Raw genomic sequence first — 20226 nt, 5'->3', positions numbered from 1 at the left:
TGCAAAGGGAGGCAAGAGCGGTCTGAAGCTGTGTTAGGGGTCAGTACGAATTTTCGCTTGAGATGCCCAAAAGAAACCAATTAGAAAAAAAGGAGACAAGATGGCTGACTGGGAGAAATGCAAATCGCATGGGGTGAAGTTCGGTGGCCTTCGACACAAGACAATATTAATGAGGCGGTCGATAGAGCAATACTCTCTCTCGCTCTCGCGGCTGCCATCTGCTATTCGCTCCCGGGAATACTCGAGGCACCAATGGCGGTTGAATTGTCGACCGCATGAGTTCTCCCTGACGAGGTGGTCGAGGATACTTTTGCCGTAGTCGCTGTCACTGTCGCAGTTCGCTTCGCTATTGCTGGTACCGGCGCCGCTGCCGCTGCCGCTGCTGGGCTTCCCGCTCTCAGTGCCCAAGCACCCAAGTATCTCCCTCTCGCCTATCCGTACAGGCTACAGAGAAGGTAAGGTAACGGCGATGATGTGCCGGGGGCACGGGAGGACCGCTTTGGTTGCAGCCACGAGGTCATGTACCGCTGCAGTACCTCTCGATGGAGACTGCAATTGCATATGTGGATCCAGCGCAGGTACGTACCTACTGTACTTACTAAGGTACCTTAGCAGGCACTCACTTGGGTGGCAGCCACACTCGTCGGCTGGCAAACCCTTGGTCCAGTGAGCTCTTGGCTTGACAACGCCTCAAAGACTCCATGAGCCGACGGTGTGTTTCCCCGGAATGACGAAAAAGAAAACTCCAAATCGATGCAGCAAGACCCAACAACTGAGCTGCCCCGCGAGGGGTACCTGCCGCCCGTCCATTTCTTCTGTGCAGCACGGAATGGATCCGTATACACGCAGCAGACAATCAACTCTTGACGTACTCGGTCGCGAAGACCTTTCTTCTTTTCCCACGTTGCTGCCCCCTCCCTCCTCGGACGGTTTTGAAATCAAGAGTTGAGAACCTGTCTGGAGTCCAAGCACCTTGCCTTGCCGCGTTGCTGCTGCGTACCGGAGGTAGGGAGCCGGGGTTCGGAAGAGCTGCGACTAATAAGCCATTCGGGTCCCCGTGCTGCCAAATTGAAAGAAAGACCCGTTGTCGTCTCCGTAATAGCTTCCTCGGGGCTTAGGAGCATGGTGCGCGATGATGGGTGATGCCTGAATTAGGGGTCCGCTGGTTCGTCCTCTCACTTTCTGCGCTCTGCTCTTACGGCGTGCGCAGTGAACCACCCGTCTTGTTTCCCCATCAAACCACTCAATGAACACTGAGTTCGGCCAACACAGCCGATACAGAGCAATGTGTCGATGCCCAGGCGCTCCTGGTCAGAATCGCCCGTATGGCCAGCCTGCGCCCATCCGCGGACGTCACACGGGACATTATCATGGCTGGGATTGGATGCCTCAGACCCAAGTTGCGTACCGGTCCTGACTGAGGCTTGGTCGCGGATGATGGGCAACCTCTCAGCGACCGAGCCTTGTCCAGATGACGAGGCAGCACACCCAATCACCTTGGCCCGTTGGTGCTTCAATCCAGTCCAGCTTCGGTATAAAGCACGGCGCAAGGCGAGCCCGTCCATGATGACTGGGGGCTGCCGTAGCCTAGAGGCTGCCGATCGATCTTGGTTGACGATGTCTGGCAGCAATCCCGGTGACAGGCACACGCACACGAGTTGGCTGCACACTGCCACATGCAGAAGTGAATTGAGATGAGCTGGGTTGCCTTGTCCCACCCAAACTCGTCTCTGCCAGGATGACGGCTGATGGCAGCTGGAGATTCGGCCCCGGCGGAAGGTGCTGCACGTCTGGATCGCCTGCCAAACACTCCCAAAGCCGTTCGGCGAGTGCATTGGCCTTGGGGAGGTGCATGTCCTCGTCCCAAATGCCACTGAAACACTTTTCTATCGCGGCCTTGTTTTTTTCTTCTTCCTTGTGTCTTGTGGTCGTTCTTTTGCTGTTTTCCCTAGTGACTGACGGTAGAGACACGAGCGGGGACCCTGTTTCTGTTCTGTTCCTGTTTGAGACTTGGGCCGAATCGAGCAACGGCATCTTCCTGCTTTCATCCAAGGAATAACGTCTTTCTCAGTTAAACCGTCAGTAGTGGCCTCCCCACCTGCTCCTGTCACGAGATGGAGTCCTCGCTGGCAAGAGGTAGCAGGTGACAGTTGGCATAATGGGCCTCTGGGGTAATGGCTCGACGAGGTAAGAGTAAACAGTCCAGGAAGACCAACTCAAAATACTGGCCAATATTCCCACCACTGCCTCGTTACCGGTGTGACAGGGTAGCCTGTGAGCAGACCTGAGGTGCATTTCAAGAGGCTGTTGTGGTGGTACACCATCCATCCGTCACCGGTGCCACGACCAAGTTCATGTCAGGTACCTCACATTGTCTCGGCGCCACCAAAGAAGGAATTCACCACTTTACTGGCCTCATGCCGTCATCTGCAGTCTCTTGTTGACCAAACTTTCTTCCACCAGCCGCGCTTGCCTGCTTGAATAACGTCCCGGAAGAACCAAGCGAGTGGTGTTTGAGACGATGCAGTCGATGAGGCTATTGGAGGCTGCCGACGAACTGCAAGCTGCGAACTGCAAACCCCCAAAACCCAAAGCCCAGGGCATTTACCAGCACGGACGGCATGGCTTCAGCCGGACTATGCGTTAGCACACAGTTCGCCTCTCCTGCACGATCCAGATACAGAACGACGGACGCATCGACGATCCTCCGCGCCCAGGCAAGAAGCAACCAACGACTCTCGATCGCCCAGATTCATTCCAGTTGCCCGACCGTCGCCAGATGTCTCTACTTTTGCTGCCGTCTTCACTGCAATGCCGTGGGAGACTGCCCCCATTTCAGCCAGCCAGCCAGCCTCAATCAGCCTTCCCTGGCGGTCCCGCCCCTGGCCTCCCCGCCCTCCAATCACCCGCCGGACCTGTCGTCCCTGGCTGCCCGGGATGGCGTCTGACCCGTCCCTTTTATCGAGACTCACCTTCATTCGCCACAACCGACGCAACCCTATTTCACGGCGGGATGATTCAGCCTTTGAAGGCAGTCAAGTCGGGTCGACGCCGAAAGGTCTCTCGGGGGCTGCGAAAGAGAGAGAAAAACCCCGTGAGCATCGTCGGATCCTTTCTTCACGGCGCTGTCTCGGCAAGGAACCTTAATACGGGGTTTCCATCACGCGAGACGTCTGCCAGCAACAGGTACAGATAACCTTACTTTGAGCACCTTAAAGCTGCCCTGGTCTGGGACCACGAATGCCACACTCAGTTGTGCACGTCGTTGTACTCATGCTATCCTCCCACGTCTCGGGCCATTAATAAGAAGACAACAACGACAGGCCTGCTGAGCCCCACTGCAATAAGCATTGGACGTAGTCAAAGTTCAGACGTCGATGGAACAGCCCAAAAGGGCAGCGTCCAGGAAGCCAGCATAAACATCCAATTTATGATATTCGCCGGCAGCACTCTGTCCCTCAGACGTTTTAATCTATCTGCCGTCAATTGCACGTTTGATGCTGTCGCCCAAGCTTGAGCCATGGCGATTGATGGCCGTTGCCACGCCTGTCCATGTCCTGTAACGGGAAAACAGAAACGCGCCCAGGCGGTTGGCGGATGCTGGCTGGGTTCTCTGAGCCTCTCTCGCTCTCTCTGATCTTGCCTATTGCAGGGGTCGGGATCTTCTGCACCCAAATATATCCTGCGGATCCCTTGCTGGCTGGCGGATGATGGAGCAAGAGCAGAAACCCTCCCTCAACGGCACGACAGGGAATCGTTGAGCCAGCGTCTGTCAATCTGATCCGACCACACGCGCGAGTGCGGGATATGCTCTGATGAGGGCCAATGTGTCTCCCCCGCGACGAGCCCACGATCAGACGTTGCTCAAGCCACGCTTGCCGGCAACAGCGTGGGGTCAAGCGCCGTCTTTCGAGATATCACAGAACAATCACATCAAGCCCTCCCAGTCACACTTGGTTGACAAAGCCGCTCGCTGCATGCCATCAGCTTACTGGGGGCCCGAGATACCACCGACCCCCGACCCCCCAGCCAAAGAAACATATCGATGGTTTCTGCCTCCGACCTTTGGCTGGGTGCATAGTACCCTGCACTGAAGGATCAAATCTTCAACGAGGTCTAACTGGTATTCCATCCGATGCATGCGGTCGGCCCCAGCTGAGGCGCCGCGAGGTTGCGTGGTTGCTTGAAAGGCGATGGCAATGACTTGGACCCCTTTTGACGGAATCGAGCAATGTCTCACTCACGCGCCACGGGTCGACCGCATGCTTCAGCGTTGAATCTCTTCGTCTTATGCCCTCCTAGTGAGCTCCAAGCCAGTGCTGGGCAGATATGCATCGGTATTTTCTCCGTCAAGCCCCCTCCTTCCCAAACCTGTGGATTCGATGCAGGTCAGGCAGCCTTCGCCCTGCACCACAGTACATCCGTTCTCCCGACCCCAGTACCCGTCTCCTCCTTCTCCTCTCCGGACTTGGGCGAGACTTGTAATTCTAGCTGCGTTCTGGCAGCCTGTAAACTGGCCTGGGAGAAAACCAGAGTACATTCCCGCCTCAAGATGGAGGATGCAGGCCCGACCGAATGGGTGTAGGTACACGCGAAATACATGCCTCGTTCCCCCGCCTCGTTGCCGACTTGGGGCCTAGATGCCGTAGCACGGTCAATAGACTCGTGCGTTGCAGGACACCACCCCCAACCTCCGATTGACGGCTGCCCCTCGGCTCGCAGGAAGAAGAGGGAATTATCTTGCGCAGAGCAGCAGAATCGAGGAAGAAAAGAACGATGCTCTCAAGTAACGCTGATGTGCCGTTACTCCCTGCTTCGAGCCGGCTCTTGTCCGTCCCAGGGAATCAACTTCGTTTTCCAAGCTGGAAGATCTGGAGTCAAGCCGGTCGGAGCCAGAATGTGTGAGACATTGCAAGACAGACCGGTAGGACAAACCGCTGGAACGGGTTACTCCATCCGAAGATGGCGGACGACCTGGACGGCACGACGGCTACATACAGGAACTAGCGTAAGGTGTTGGAGGGCAGCACCCAAGACGCAGAGAAGAAACCTTGAGTGCCTTCCTCGAGGGCAGAGACAAGATGAGGACGGGGGCCCAGAGTTCGGATAAGCAAGACCGGCAACTGTCCCGTGCGCATCGAACCTTTCTGATGGGAAGAGAGGCGGATCAACCGACTCGTGAAAGCCAGCCGGGCTGCTTCCGCTCCGTACACCACCACCACATCCTGTGAACCCAATGAGAACGGTCTCTTTTCTGATGAAGGACTCGAGGGATTCAACGCAATTCGGCAAGCAGCAAGCATGCCCGCCTACTGTCGGGTAATACGCAACGCAAGCAACGTGGTGATGGTGGTGGTGGTGAGGGGGGCGAGATGGGATTCATTCGCACTTGATCCTTTTCGCTTGATGTCCCTCCGTTCCGGGTGCTCGATTCGGGCCCTGATCTTCCAGATCATCCCCTGCACCGGACCCTGAATTGACTGTCCCTGAACCCTCACGGAACGCACCACGTTGCTCGGTGCCCCTTCCCCCGCCCAGTGGTGCACATCAAAACGTCCGCAGCGAGGTTGTCAACAGATTGACAGTCCATCAGATGTTTCTGTATCCGCACAAAAAAGACATGGGAGAAATAAAGCGGTGGATTGAATGCTCCGGAGGCACCATTGGCCCTGCCCCTTCCAGCTCACCACGAGGGTACCTCGCGAGTAGTGTACGGCCTGGCCCATTTGAGTTTTGTGGAGAGGGGCACAACGGCGAGAGACGGGCAGAACGTCTACTACACTAAGTACGACCATCACCACCACCACCCTCAGACCACATCAGTGTTAACGCTTTATGGAATGGCCTATCGATGAGGATGCTAACGTGCCCGCAAGAAGAGAATATCCGAAAGGTCGTCGAGAGCACCCCCCGACCTCGCAACATCCTTGGCGCGAATGAGAGACGGGAAAAAGACTCTCCTCGGCCGTCACCCGTCAATGTCTGCGACAATCGCACCTGGAGGTCATTAAACTCGCCGACTCCTGGAAAGAAAAGAAGAAACAACTCCTTGACATCCAAAGTGGCCCCGAGGACCATTGTAGAGAAACGAGTCCCATCGTCGACGCGTCGCAGATCATTTTGGAGAAACATCCCGCCCGCCGCTCTCCACCACGTTTTCGACGAACCACTCCCGTCGCATTTCGCCGGCTGGCTGCCCATCCCATCCGCCCCCGTCATGTCGATCCGGCAGCAGCCAGCCATGCGGTCGCTCGCTAGCTGAATTGTAGAGCAGCAGCAGCCCTTCCGTGGTTGCTTCTTTCCTCAGGAGCGTCTTGGTAGTCGCATTATTAGCGTGGTTATGGGCATTTGGTGCGTGAGCACAGCGCCATCTTGGCTTCATAGCGCATCCCTCTTGAAGTCTTGACCAGGCCTCAAGAGTTTAAACAGTTCGGCGCCGGACGCGGATGCAGAAGGAAATGTGTAGCATGTAGTTGAAGGCTGAGAGTCAGACTCTACAAGAAGGGACATACCTGGGACATGGGGGTCCAGCCAGCCAGCCAGCCAGCCAGCCAGCCAGCCAGCCAGCCGCTTCTGGCGTCAGGTGAGTGAAGCCGCCGAGGAAATGGACGGGCCTCCGAGACCTGCCACCCGAGTGCCAAGATCATCCACCACTCTTCAGAGGAGACCCCGGCCGACCCGACCCCCCCTTGTCCCGTGTGCTCCGTCCTCCAGTACGTATCTTAGCTCAGAGGTACCTGCGACTACCTCACAGCAACGAAGCTGATGCTGGGTGCCTGAATAACAGTCAACAGCCTGTCTCTCTCTCCTCAAAGCCACATCCAATGCGACCTCAATTCAACCCGGGGTGGAGCATGATGATGATTGATCAGCTCTACCTTTGCTGCGACGCAAACTGCCCTCCCGCGCTTCGCCCGCTGCTCCAAATTACCAACAGCTTTCGGACCATGTTCCGCGGGCCCGAGACCGCTGCGTCAGTGTCCATCTGCAGTAGAAAAAGAATGTAGACAGTTACGCGTTTCGTAGGATCATGATGCATCTGTGAAGACGATATGCCACAGAAGCAGGCACCATAGGTTCATGGTCCAGGCTCAACCAGTGCCTCCTTTCTCCCTCTCTAGTTGATCGCTCCTTTACTACTTAATAGTACAAAGACGGTTCTGTCGGCCGAGGAAAACCGGGTTTCCAACGTGTCGGGTCGTCATTTTACATGATTCAAGGGTGAGGGAAGGATGATCAAACTGCGGAGAGGATGCGAGCAAAACTTGAGACGAAGAAAACACACACACACAGAGCACAGGCCTCGGTTTCGGCTGCTTTGCTCCATCTCTCTCTTTGACTCCCTCTCAACCTCGCCCGCGTGCCTGCATTAAATCGGAATCTGAACCATTGGTGCTGCTATTGGTGAGGGTTAAATTGTGTTGGTTTGGACCTGTTTGGGGTTCCCGCAGCGGATGACCCTCTTTCGACGATCCAGGTCCTACCTGCCCAGGTGCAAAGCAGATGTTGACAGGTCCCTTTCGGTTTGAACAATGAGGGTGGGAGGGACATGCCTTCTTTTTTTTGCTCTCGGTCGTATCGGCTTCGGCGCCGGATCTGTGAGAGGGATGATGGGTGTGGCTAAGTCGATTCGACGCAGAGCTCATCTGAAACGATGACTTGGCCGCGATGCCCTTCCTCGCCATGGACAATACCTAATGGCCTATAGAGATGCCGAGGAGAGTGGGCGCGATTGGCTTGTGTTTGCGATGGGCGTTAACGACGGATGGCTTTGGTTGGCTGTGCGCTTCTGACAACCCGTCGAAACTCGTCGTGATGGTTTTCATAAGAAGTTCTCTATTCAAGTCCTGTTTACCCTTAACCTTCCGCTGGCTATGCACACCGAAGCTCGCAAGCCCGCGCCCACCTTGGTCTCTGAGTCCGCACTGAGCATCAACTTCTTGTTGTCCATTATCGCTTCCACCTGTTCCGAAAGGGTTGTGACGACAGCCCGTCCCTCCGCTTCTCAACTGGACGGGTTCGCATCCATGCAAAGTGCAGGTCAATGTGTTTTCACTGGCTGATCAGGACAGGGCATACGCAATAAACATCTGTATTGTGACGGTGGATAAACGGGCTTCCTTGCCCTCCCGAAAAGATGGCGATGTTGAGATGCTCGACTGACGGCATTTCAACTCCCTTTTTGAGTCTCTCCCGACAGCCAAGCAACCCACATATGCGCCTTCGCACAAATATCATGTCCCATTAACCCATATCAAGCCGGTAGTCGGAGAAAGTTGGCCCCTATCCTGTACACTATATTTGCAACGCATCGTCTCAGGGGGTTCGTATTTAAACAGTTGGTTCTCGGCTCGTCTCGCTTCGTTCATTGAGTCTTGAAAAGGAGGATGGCGCAGTGACCGAGGTAGAAGTAGATGAAGTGCTTAGTCTCTGCATTCGAGTGAAAGGTCAGCATATGCCATCAGAATATCTTCCGTCATGCTGGAAGTCTCGATCTGCCCAATAGGGTGGCTGAGGTTCCTTCTCCGAGCCTTGCTTGTTCAAGTAAACGTACCGTGCGTCACAAAGCTACCGAAGTTGCGGCCGACAATACAGTGCCATGTAGGACCCTTTCGCTCGTCGAACTATAAGTATTCCCAGGTGAGCTTAGGCAGGACGCGCGATGGCAAGGCGATGTGAACTTACAGTGCGCTTGATGTGCTGGGCAATATCCTGCGATTTGTGTCAATGCAAGGCCTTGAAAGAGTTGTCTGGTTGAACGTCTCCAGTTAACGATGCACACCTTCTCAATGGTGAACTTGGCCATGGCCTCCTGGGCTATAGAGGGGTGGTCAGTACCGCAGCGGGGATCCAGGAGGGGCTTCCGGAGATGACGTTACGTACCGACTTCGATGCACTCTTGCTGCATGTCCTCGGTCTAGGATGATCCGCGTCAGTGCTGTACGGAGGCGCTTGAACGGTATGTGAGCCTCACCATATCAGCGCTCTTGACCTGAGCTAGATTCCTCATATGTCAGCCTCGCCGGGCCCATAGCCAACATCGTAGACCGCTCCGGATCGGCAGACTCACCTTCCAACTTTTCCCGGGGAGCGGGCGAGGTGCTCTTAGCGTCGGCCATTTCGAAGTCGGAGAGATTGAGGAGGTTCCTAAGGTTGCGATGCTGCTGTCAGCATCGATACGGAATGTCCATCGTGCGTAGTTGGGCCTGGGCCCCTTTTCTCGTTCGTCGTCGATTGCTGCGCCATGCAGTCGGCAAGGTACTCACTAGATCAGAAGTCGACTTCGCGAAGCTGCCAGCAGTTGCCTGGAGCAGTAGCAGAGATCTCACTTACACTGACGGGCTTGATACGGAGAACTGGGTTCGTTGAATGTTGTCAAAAGCAAGTATCGTCGCGTGTTTTGGCCAACCTGACAAAGTGCCCGCGACGGGAAGGGTCCCATTTGGTCGAGTCGGGTTGCCATGGGCACGGGCCATGCGTCCTTCCCGGCACCTCAGTCATGCGCTAAACCGTTGACAGCCACGGTCTATGTGGGCACTGCGGGGCAGGTCACATGTCGATAGCGATAAGAGCAATTGGGGACGAAAAAAAAAAACTTCGAGACAAGTCCCGTTCGCATCTTGGATGTCAACAAATCCTTCTACACTCTTCTTCACACTCTCGACAGCATGGCCTTGGGTTTATAGCAGCAACATCCCAGAGCAGTCTACGCTCATAATATCTCTTCCTCTTTCTTATCAACGTGTTCTTTGTTTCTGAGATACCCTTTTCTTTTACACCATGGCTAGCATCGACGCTGCCACTCCTGCATTGGAGACCTCCCGCATCTTCGTCAGAGGGCTGCCACCCAAGATCACCGATGCCGAGTTTCGAAAGCACTTCTCGGCTGGTGGTCGCGAAGTGACCGATGTCAAAGTCATCCCACAGAGGAGGATCGGCTATGTTGGATACAAGACTCCGGACGTTGCTGCCAAGGCGGTCAAGTACTTCAACAAGTCTTACGTCCGCATGTCGAGAATCAATGTTGAACTTGCAAGGCCGGTACGTTGGAGAAACCTCCAGGTAAACACACTATGACCCCTATATGCTTACGTCTTTGCCATTTCAGATTGCAGATCCCGCCCTTCAGAAGACGAGGGGGGTGAGCGGGCCGTCATTTGTGGCGAAGATGTCAGATTCAGCAGCCCCTCTACCACCTAGCGCCGAGCAGGATGATGGCTCGAAGAAGAAGCGCAAGCGCGAGGAGGTGGATGAATCCAATCCCAAGCTGCGCGAGTACTTGTCAGTCTTTCAGCCTGGGAAGAAGTCTGCTGCCGATGAGATGGCGGATATGATGGCCCCTGCTGCTGCTAAAGAGCAGAAGAAGTTGCTTGAAGATGGCGAGAGTGACGATGAATATGAGGCCATCCCGGCTCGGCCTGAGAAACGGCAGATGAGGGAGGCACAGAAGGGAGACCAGCGCCCCGCGGAGCCTTTGCCTGAAAAGGACGAGCCCATGCCGGACGCCGCCTCTGTCGCCGACCCTGAGCCAGACGCGACTCAGGAGGAGGGTGCTGTCCCCGCTGCTGGTGTCAATAACAACGCGGCAACTACAGACGATGATTGGCTCCGTTCGAGGACGAGCCGTCTATTGGACCTCGTGGATGACGACGAGGTACCCCAGCCGGTACCCCAGCCCTCAGCTCAACGAGACAATCAAGAGACAGTCGGAAGCGCATCCGCGGTCAACCACGAGGAACCCGTGGAGCCCTCCGAGAAAGCCGAGACAGAAAGTCCAGCTGGAGCCGGCGACGCCCCGGCCCCCTCTGAGAAGAAGGCTGCGGAAGACGAGGACGACACCCTTGCCACCATCAAGCGAACCTCCAGACTTTTTGCGCGTAACCTAGCCTACAGTGTCAACGAAGAGGACCTGCGGGCGCACTTCGAGCAATTCGGAGAGCTTCAAGAGGTAAGCAGCAATACTTTTTTACATTTGGAACCGCCACTGTGCCCGACAATCATGTGATGAATCCAGATAGGGACAGCTGACATCGAATGATGTTTGATGCGAACCTTGGATCAGTATTTTAGTAGATGCATTGACTTTCTGAAAAATGATTTACTCTCTCGGCTTTTCATGGACATTTCATGACAAGACTTGATTGCTAATCTTCTGGACAGGTACATCTGCCGGTGACTGCTACTGGCGCAAGCAAGGGCTATGCCATGGTCCAGTTCACGAATGCCGACTCTGCTGTCACCGCATTCCAGTCCTCGGATGGTCAGACTTTTCAAGGGCGACTTCTACACATCTTGCCCGCTGCGGAAAAGCGCAACACAGGGCTGGACGAGTTTGCAATCTCCAAGCTGCCCTTGAAACAGCAAAACCTGATCCGAAAGAAGGCGGAGGCTGCGTCTAGCTCCTTCAACTGGAATTCACTGTACATGAACCAGGACGCTGTCAACGCCTCGGTCGCCAGCCGACTGGGTGTGTCTAAATCAGAACTGCTGGATCCCACGTCGGCGGACGCCGGTGTCAAGCAGGCCATCGCCGAGACGTCGATCATCCAGGAAACTAAGGCATACTTTGCATCGAATGGCGTAGATCTCGATGCCTTCAAGTCACAAAAGCGGGGCGACACGACCATTCTGGTCAAGAATTTCCCCTTCGGGACGACGATGGAGGAGCTGAGGACCATGTTTGAGGAGCACGGCACTGTCCTGAGAGTGCTGATGCCACCCAGTGGTACCATTGCCATCGTCGAGTTCGCCCAGGCCGCACACGCTAAAGCAGCGTTTGCCAAGCTCGCTTACAGGCGGATCAAGGACACCGTCCTGTTCTTGGAGAAGGGGCCTAAGGACCTTTTCAAGAATGATGCCTCAGTAAACATTATGCAGGGCAAGGAAGATCGGCCCGTAGGCGTGCAGAAGCTCAGCGTTACTGAGCTTCTGGAGCGTGGTGAGCAGGGCGAGGCAGACATTCAGACAACGTCGCTGTTTGTCAGAAACCTGAACTTTTCCACCACGACGGAGAAGCTGGCCGAGACGTTTAAACCGTTGGACGGTTTTGTGTCCGCTAGGGTGAAGACAAAGATGGATCCCAAGAAGCCAGGGCAGGTGCTCAGTATGGGATTCGGCTTTGTTGTCTTCAAGACAAAGGAACAGGCTTCAACGGCTCTCAAGTCAATGGATGGGTTTGTCCTCGACGGTCACACCCTCGCCGTCAAGGCCTCCCACAAGGGCCAGGATGCGGCGGAAGAGCGCCGCCGGGAAGACAAGGCTCGCAAGGCGGCGGGCCAGCGTACCAAGATCGTCATCAAAAACTTGCCCTTCGAGGCAACCAAAAAGGACATTCGCACGCTGTTCAGCACTTACGGCCAGCTCAGAGCTGTACGCCTGCCCAAGAAGTTCGGCAACTCAACCAGAGGTTTTGCTTTTGCGGAGTTTGTCACCCCTCGGGAGGCGGAAAACGCGCTCAACGCTTTGCGAGACACCCATTTGCTGGGCCGCAAGCTTGTTCTCGACTACGCCGAGGCGGAGGCAGTCGATGCCGAGGAGGAGATTGCCAAGATGCAGCGCAAGATCGGTGGCCAGGTCAGCAAGGTCGCCCTTTCGCAGCTCATGGGCCAGGGCAGGAAGAAGGTCAACATCGGCGAAAATGCCGACGAGATGGATATGTGAAAAGAGAAATGATTCGAGAACTAAATAAATCTAAAAGAGAGTCCATCTGCGCCTCTGTTACGGCACCCAACGCTTCGCGCCAGTCTGCTCCTCATCGATGGTATCATGTGTTGTGTTATTCCAAGTTTTCCCACGCAGTGAACCCGAGTAACATTGTACTCAAATTCGTAGGTTTTGCTTTTGCCCCTTGGAAGGTCATACATTTTCTTTAAGTCCAGTGTCTACCCAGATTTGTGATTCTGTACGCACGTCTGTCTTGGTCATCCCTAGTTCCGAGACTTGATCTGCCCGATCGCACCCCGCCCTGCCCTTTTCGCCCTTGTTCCCTTCTGACCAATTTTACCTCCCTCCTGCAAGAAATAATCCGTCCCGCTATTGGCTTTCCCCATATCACGCAGAGACGGGAACCAAGGAGACGGCCAACGGTGGGGTTGCAGAGGGCGGCTTACTGTTCAATATGCTCCTAGCTGCCTCCGTGCACCCAGACAGCAATGGCAATAGCTTCAAGTGCGAGGTTCATTGCCATCCCCCATCACGGTCATGATCAAGATCATCAACACTGGCGAGTATGATGAAGGGGCAAAACAAAACAAAACGCTATCCAAAACTTTAGGTTCCTCATCATCGACCTCTGGCCACCCTCGCCTCCTTTGCCCCGCTGGCAGGAATGCGTCTCTCCCCTTTCTTGAGCTTTGTCTCTTTCCAATCATGGCAGCATGCCAGAGCCCGGTGCGCTATGCCGTTTATTTCTGTCTGTTTTTACCTCCACGTGCTGATTTCCAGCCCTCTCTCCGTTGCTCTCTGATCCCGCGCAAGGCTCCGGGGAGTTCTGGGTGGTCACCACGAAACAGCCACACGCTCTCTCCAGCCATGCGTGTGGTCTTGCCTTTCCTCTATGGATGACCTTCTCTCTAAGCCAAAATGGCAACGGCTGATAGACAGATGTGGCCGGCAAGTCGTACTGGTGCATATGGTGGTAGGTGGGTGGTACGTGCAGATCTACCAAATCGCACTTCAAGACCCAAGTTGATCTGTTCCCATGAGCAAACGTTCCTCGACCAACCCCCTTGCATGCCATTGCCTCGATTCGGCCACCCCTCCAGCTCAACTAGCTTCACGATTTTCCATGTGGGGTTACCCTTGTCGAAGTCGACGTACGTACATGCACACACACTTTTGGGTCCGTACCAGGGCGAAGGGAACCAACGGGCTTTTCCCATCGACCTCGATGAAGCTGTCAAGTCATGTCAGTCAGGTTCTGACGGTGTTGAATCGAGTCTACCACCACGCTATTCGCACCCTTCTCCCTAACTTGCCCGATTGAATTCTTTCTCTCCTCGCTCTCTCTCTCCTCGACCAGGCATGTCTCCAGCCCTGCCTGTGCTCCATCCTCTTACCAAACTGAGCCCCGCCCTCTATCCTTCCCCTCGCATCCTGTCCAGCTCCCCTCCGGAGCCTCGTTCCGACCATACTGGCGGATAGCTTACCCTCTGCGCCCCAACGCCTCACCTGTTCGCTGTCGTTCTGTGCATACTTCTCTCTGTTTCCCCCACCAGGTACCTCCCTTCTATCAGCTGATCCAGGCCTCTCCAGGACGGGAAAAGTGGGATCTCCTCTCCCCCTCCGAGAGCACTGGCAGTTCATGTGGGGAGACCGTGGACCACAAGCTCTATTTTCTGCCCTGAAGGGAACAGGGCTGGGCCCAAGGCCCCAGACGTGGCATGCTTGGGGAATGGAAGAGGAGGACGATGAAGCAGAGGGCTAAGATGAGGGGTGTGTTGACATCGATCTGGACCCCGGCGTGTTCGACCAAACGGTGACAATCTCTCTCTCAGACCTTCTGCTCTTTCGGCAAGCTGCTGGTGTGTTTTGGTACTGGCCTTCAACGATCTCACCCGTTCCCTCGCCTCCCCTCTGTCAGACCTCGAGCGGGTGTACCTGACTTCAGGAACTTATATTGACGTACATCCCATGCCAGTGCCATTCCTTTCAAGCACCACCAATCTGTCTCTTCTGTCGACCAGCGTTCTCCCACGCCTGCTCACCCTTGGCTCTGGTCATACAAAGCAAGAGCACGGGAACCATCACAACAACCAGCTGGGAGCTGCGGAATTCAACCCCTCACACTCCTTTCGTTTCGCCTATCGGCAAAACACCATACTCACTCTCACTTTCCCATCATTCCGCTTCATTCCACTCTTTTCCGTATTTTGTATAGCTTCCCGAGGAATCTTGCCCCGGGGCGAAATTGGACGAAGACACAAAAAAACGAGCTTGCACATGTCCCTGCCCTTCTCTTAACACAAACAAAACCCTGTCCAGCCCCGCGAAATTCCTGAAGAGTCATTCCTTTTCTTTCTTGCCTCCCATCCTCCATTCTTTCTCTCAGGGGTTCCGTTCTTCTCAAGGAATCCGTTTACATTTCAGTCGACCTCGCCAACGCATACCGTTCCCCAGACTCCAGTGGGGGACGATACTGAGAAAGAACGGAAACGAACCTTACCACATCGCCGGAATCCGTCATCGACATACCCAGTAACGAACGTTACGCTGCAAGAAGAAGCGTAACGAGATTCAATATGGAGCATCCGCGCCCCGTGCTCCCATCTCAGCGTTACTCCCCTTCGCCTGTCTACAGCTACGATAGCAGACGATGCACACCAACCGGCAGGCAGCCACTGAGGGAGTCAACGGGCAACGCCCAGACTGGATCTCACCTGGGGAGTCTGGCCTCGTCGTGCCGCAACAGCCCTTTGGGCCTCTTCTCTCCGGGGCTTACCAACATCCCTACTCCTCCTGTCGTGCCTTCGCAAGCTGGGGCAAGCTACCGGAGCAGTGGTAGCCTTCGGAGGCCAGATGCTCTGCACCTAGCTGCGAGACGAGGACGACATGACATCAACCCCATCTACTATGCTCCCGAGTTTCGCCCTTACCGGGACAAGCAGGACCAGAAAGACCCCAATGAAAAGCAAATTTGGCCTCGTGTACTGGAGGATGCGTTCCTTGACTGTAAGTCTCCTTCCACTGGAGAACTTAACGTATCTCTAACCCAGGCTACCAGCACTGCTTATCATTCCCCACATGGGAAGGAAGAAGTATAGCATGCAAGGAAAGCAATTTGGACGCAACATGCTCATCAGCGAGTACCTCTGGATTGCCTACTGTTGCAGCTTGCAGCCCGGGCAGAAGGCTGAGGAGAGAAAACGAAAGCAAGTATCCAGCCACATTCAAGTTGTAAAGAAAATGTTTGAGAAGCACAGATGCTGTAAGTCAATTTTACTGGGCCAAGTCGACCACGAACTCACATCATGTAGATCACTTTTTTTTCGTCAAGGATCCCGACAAGAGCGAGGCCCGTCTTAAGGACAACCTGGAAATGGCCTCCTTCAAAGACAACCCAGTCCTGATTGCCCTTTCCGAGAGCCGTCTCCCGGACGTCCGACCCAACTACGAGTACTTTGCCCAGATTCTGGCCATGGACTCTCTTGTTGTCATGCGCCCCAAGACGGCCTGGATCTTCGTTGCCTCGTCCGGCGTGAGGATCGAGGAAAACGGCGACGCCTACGACCAGAACGGCAAACTCCTCGACCACGAGTACTACCCCCACTTGGAGAAGAACCTGCACAAGGAAGACGGCCTTTCTCGCGGCCTCAACGGCAGCGTTCTTCTGCACGAGTACAACCGCGAGCTTGCGCAAAAGGAATCTGCCGCGGTGACAGAGCTGTCTCAGGAATGGGAAGCCAAGTTCACCCCTCTGCACAAGTCGCTCGAGTACGCCATCGCCGACAACAAATGGCTTGACATCCTGGAGATGACTGTGACTCTCGAGATCCATCCCCGCAGCAACTTTCCCGCTGGCTCCGAGCTCAACGGCTTCGTCGAGCTTAGCATCTCCCAGCCTGCGCTCCAAAACCACAGGTGGAAGTGCGTCACCAAGCTCGCGCGACCGGAGGAACTCCGCCGTGGCGAGAACGAGCCCTGCGTAGTCGAGCAGACGAGCGAGGTCGGTGTGCAGTACACACACAGGCCCGGATGCCAAGACAACAAGTTCGACTGCGACTGCCGCTCCCGCCCCAGACAAGATGTGCGAGTCCCGTTCCCCGCAGCCGAGTGGGCGAGTATCCTCAGCACCTGCGCCGGATACCTCGAGCCGGTCGAGAACAAGACCAAGATTGAGGATGACGACGAGAGGGTCAAGGCCGCCGAAGAGGCCGCCCTCGAGGCAGAGCGCACCACGGCAGAGCTGATCCAGCAGGTCGGCATGTTCCAAGAGCTCTGGTCTGCTCCACCGGACAACAACGCCGACCGTCGTGTCTGGACTCGCCGCGGCATCATCCTCTGGAAGTTCCGCACCATCCACGCCTTCGACGACAAGTGGAACCCCATCTTCGAGAAGCCGGCTGCGCAGAAGGGTAAGCGCCCGGCGGACGAGGAAGGCGACGAGCACACTGGCTCCTCTCGTCGCGGAGGAGGGGGCCGACCCAAGCGGGTCTTCAACCCCCCCGGCACGACCTGGCGCTTCCTGACGGCGCTCGACCCAGTCTCGCAAGCCCATCAACAGAACGTCTGCGTCAACCCCGCCGCCGCTCCGAGCCGCGACATGCTCATGGGCACCACACCCCCCTACTCCCACCACCTCGCCGCCGTCATGAACGACAATATGAGCTCTGCCTGGGAGTCCGTCACCATGCCTGGCCAGCTGCCGAGCCTCGCATCAACCGGCACCCTCGGCCTCATGGACAGCTTCTCACACGGACTAGCCACACCTCCCCCGACGGCATCCATCCACTCGTCTTACGCAAGCAGCTACGACGGCAGCCACGAGCTGGCTGGCGGGTCGCACCATCAACTCGACTTCCTGGCCGGGACTTGCACGACGTCCATGGACAGCCAGAGCACCTTGATCACCGACATGGCGCCGACCCCGGCCGACCCGTTCCTGTCAGCGACGGCGGGCATCCAGGTTTCAAATGGCGTGGGCGTCGGCGTGTACGACGACGCGGACTGCGAGGGGATCTCCGAGTGGGACACCGCGCCCTCCTTCCACAGCCTGCCCCAGTGGAACGGATGGAGCGAGGCAGCATCGGACGCAAAGACGCAGCAGTGGCAGAACGAGAACCAACGCGCCACGGCGGCCAACTCCAACCTGTGGGCAGGAGATAGCAGCAAAGACCACCACCACCACCACCAACACCAGGCTTGGAACCAGCAGCCGTGGGCCCAGGCCGTCTCGGCAGTCGCTGCCGTGGCCGGCACGGACGGCAGGTCCGGATGGTCACCTGCGGATGGGCTGCCCTCCCTGGACTCGATCAGCCCGCTCAAGTCCCTCACCGGCAGCAGGAAGAGGGCACGCACCAACAGCCTGGACATGGAGAGCCGGGAGAACTTCCCCGCGACCGCCATTCAGAAGCTGGTGCATCACCGAGCGCCGGCAGCCGTCATGGACGAGGGTAGTCACGGACATCGGAGTTGGGACTGAAACATCTCATGGTCGGCCGACGGCGGCAGACGAAGAATGTAACATCACCTCGGGAAACATGCGCGTGTGGACTGCGCGGCGGGCTATCTGAGGCGCAAAGGATGAGAGCAAAGAAAAGGGGGTTGGGAAGGTTGATGGGGGTGGGATGATTGACGGCCGACTCATGTGTGAAACGCTCAAGAAAGGTATCTTGGGAAGGGACGGAAATGTGTTTTGACGTATAGAAAAGAAGAACCCTTTGATACCATAATGTAGGTGGGAGAGAAGCAGGCAGAGAGAGAGAGAGAGAGAGTTATGGCATGTGTTTGCTGCGCACCACACACACACACACCACCACCACGCAAAAACAAGCGGGTAACAAAAAAAGAATTGACTCGGTTTCTACCTCGCAGTTGCATTGGCCCGACAAATGTCTTGTTTCTCCTGTCATGCCTATTGTCCGGACGAGCGAGTGGTTCAGAGAGCTTCTGCAGGTGATGAGATGAAACGCAGAGAACGTGGTTCAGCCAAAGGGACGTTCCCTGGTCCGTCGTCTCGTCAGTCAGTCGGGGGGGATTGGATTACAATCTCTGTGGGGTCATCTCTCTCTCTCTGTCTGTCTCTTTTCTTGTCCTCATCAGCGTTTGAGGTGATGGAAGCTTAAAGATCAGACGATCCTCGATGGGCTGCCAAGACCTGATGTTTTGCGTTTTGCGTAGCTGTGGTTCCTCCGTTTCGCTCACGTTACTTTGCTGTCGCTAATTGGAGACCACAGTCGTAATACTCACGCGCTGCCGCCCGGGGGCCGCCGGGGCGTTTAGTCGCGGGACGGTGGATAATGATCTCCTGGGAGGATCAATCGCTCTGACGGTTGGACGGTGGGACGGAGATTCGTGGAGTTGGAAATGTTTCACTCGAAGCACGAAATATGCGGAGTGTGCACGCGTGGATACTGCAGCAGCAGGCGAAAGGACCATCTCGAGAAGTGGGCAGGGCGGGGAGGAGGAGTCGACGTGCTTTGGAAGCGAAAAGATGATCAGTGGGAACCAGAAAAGATGCTCGCAGGGTTTTTCTTTCTGACTTGGGGGTTGGGACGGACACACAGGGGGCATTGGACTGAGTGCGAGTGCGTGTGCAGTGTGTTGAGTGTGTGGTCTGAACAACATGGACGGCAGGCGAGATGAAACGCTGCATGTCTGAACACTGGCGACCGAGGTGTGTGATATCGCGAGAACGGTGGTGGCAAAATAGGGGCCATATTGGCCAGTGAGTCTTTCGGTATGTCTCCAGAGATATCGCGCAACGGTCCGTTGACGATGTTTCTTTTCCCAAGAGATTGTGATGTCCAATGGATGGCATGAGGTGAGATTGCGGCGGCAACGACAAGCGCTGTCAAGACTAGGCTTCACAGCCACGATTTTGAAAGGAGCCGTGATCCGGAGATGGCGCGCCGGGGAGCGGGCGGCGGGCGGGCTTTAGTGGCTGTGGAGCCGGCGAAGAATAGCCCCAACGCCCAAGTGGTTGCAGTGAACGGGGGATGCGCACAGACGATGAGACGTGTGGGAGGATTTGCAAAATTCCCACCACGACCACCACCGGGGGCCCACGAGAGCGAGGGTAGACGAGCACTTTCCTGCCCTTGAGGGTTGGGGAGGAAGATCATGGACGCTCGCCAGGGATCGCAGACTGGGGGGTTTGAGAATGGGCGGGCGAAAGATTTGGGTTCTAGAGCATTGAGCACGGAGGCGAAGGTGACAATCTCCAGACAAGACAAGACTGGGTATCGTTGGCTTGGTGTTTGGGTGCTAAGGTAGGGGTCGTGGGCCCGTGTTTCGCGTCAACTTGAAGTCTTCTTCCCCTCCTGCTTCTCGTCTTTGGGTTCTGCTTCTAGACGCCGTCTGACGTTAGCTTACAGATCCAGGCCCAAGCTTTCTGCAGCATGTACCAAGAGAGTATATGAAGTCGACTGACAGCAGATATCGTTGGTGGCCGTACTCGGTCCATCTGACACGACCAAGGTGCGAAGAATCGCGCAAGATAGGAGACGTAAGGTTATCGAGTGAGCAAGATGTTGCTAGGATGATGTTGCTGGGATGCGGCGACGCTAG

General features: G+C 55.8%; 3 protein-coding genes across 3 annotated transcripts; 2 read left to right on the top strand and 1 right to left on the bottom strand.

The window, feature by feature from the left end:
* Positions 1–8365: 8365 nt before the first annotated feature.
* CGGC5_v012491 (Dynein light chain) lies at positions 8366–9119 on the bottom strand (the record flags this gene model as incomplete). The annotated part of the gene is made up of 7 exons (XM_032030403.2): positions 8366–8430; positions 8555–8624; positions 8686–8712; positions 8783–8817; positions 8884–8917; positions 8975–8997; positions 9071–9119. The coding sequence occupies 7 exons, from the start codon at positions 9117–9119 to the stop codon at positions 8366–8368; spliced, it is 303 nt and encodes a 100-aa protein (XP_031890030.2).
* Positions 9120–9780: 661 nt separating this feature from the next.
* mrd-1 (Multiple RNA-binding domain-containing protein 1) lies at positions 9781–12660 on the top strand (the record flags this gene model as incomplete). Its single annotated transcript, XM_032030404.1, has 3 exons — positions 9781–10041; positions 10109–10948; positions 11161–12660. 3 exons carry the CDS (start codon positions 9781–9783, stop codon positions 12658–12660), a joined length of 2601 nt encoding a protein of 866 aa, XP_031890031.1.
* A 2579-nt stretch (positions 12661–15239) lies between these two features.
* abaA (Conidiophore development regulator abaA) lies at positions 15240–18139 on the top strand (the record flags this gene model as incomplete). The annotated part of the gene is made up of 3 exons (XM_032030405.1): positions 15240–15669; positions 15722–15925; positions 15975–18139. The coding sequence occupies 3 exons, from the start codon at positions 15240–15242 to the stop codon at positions 18137–18139; spliced, it is 2799 nt and encodes a 932-aa protein (XP_031890036.1).
* Positions 18140–20226: the final 2087 nt, after the last annotated feature.

This window comes from Colletotrichum fructicola (genome assembly GCF_000319635.2).
Source record: "Colletotrichum fructicola Nara gc5 chromosome Unknown KSG_Nara_v1_contig07, whole genome shotgun sequence".
Lineage (NCBI taxonomy): Eukaryota > Fungi > Ascomycota > Sordariomycetes > Glomerellales > Glomerellaceae > Colletotrichum > Colletotrichum fructicola.
This window is presented reverse-complemented; position numbering and strand designations above follow the sequence as displayed.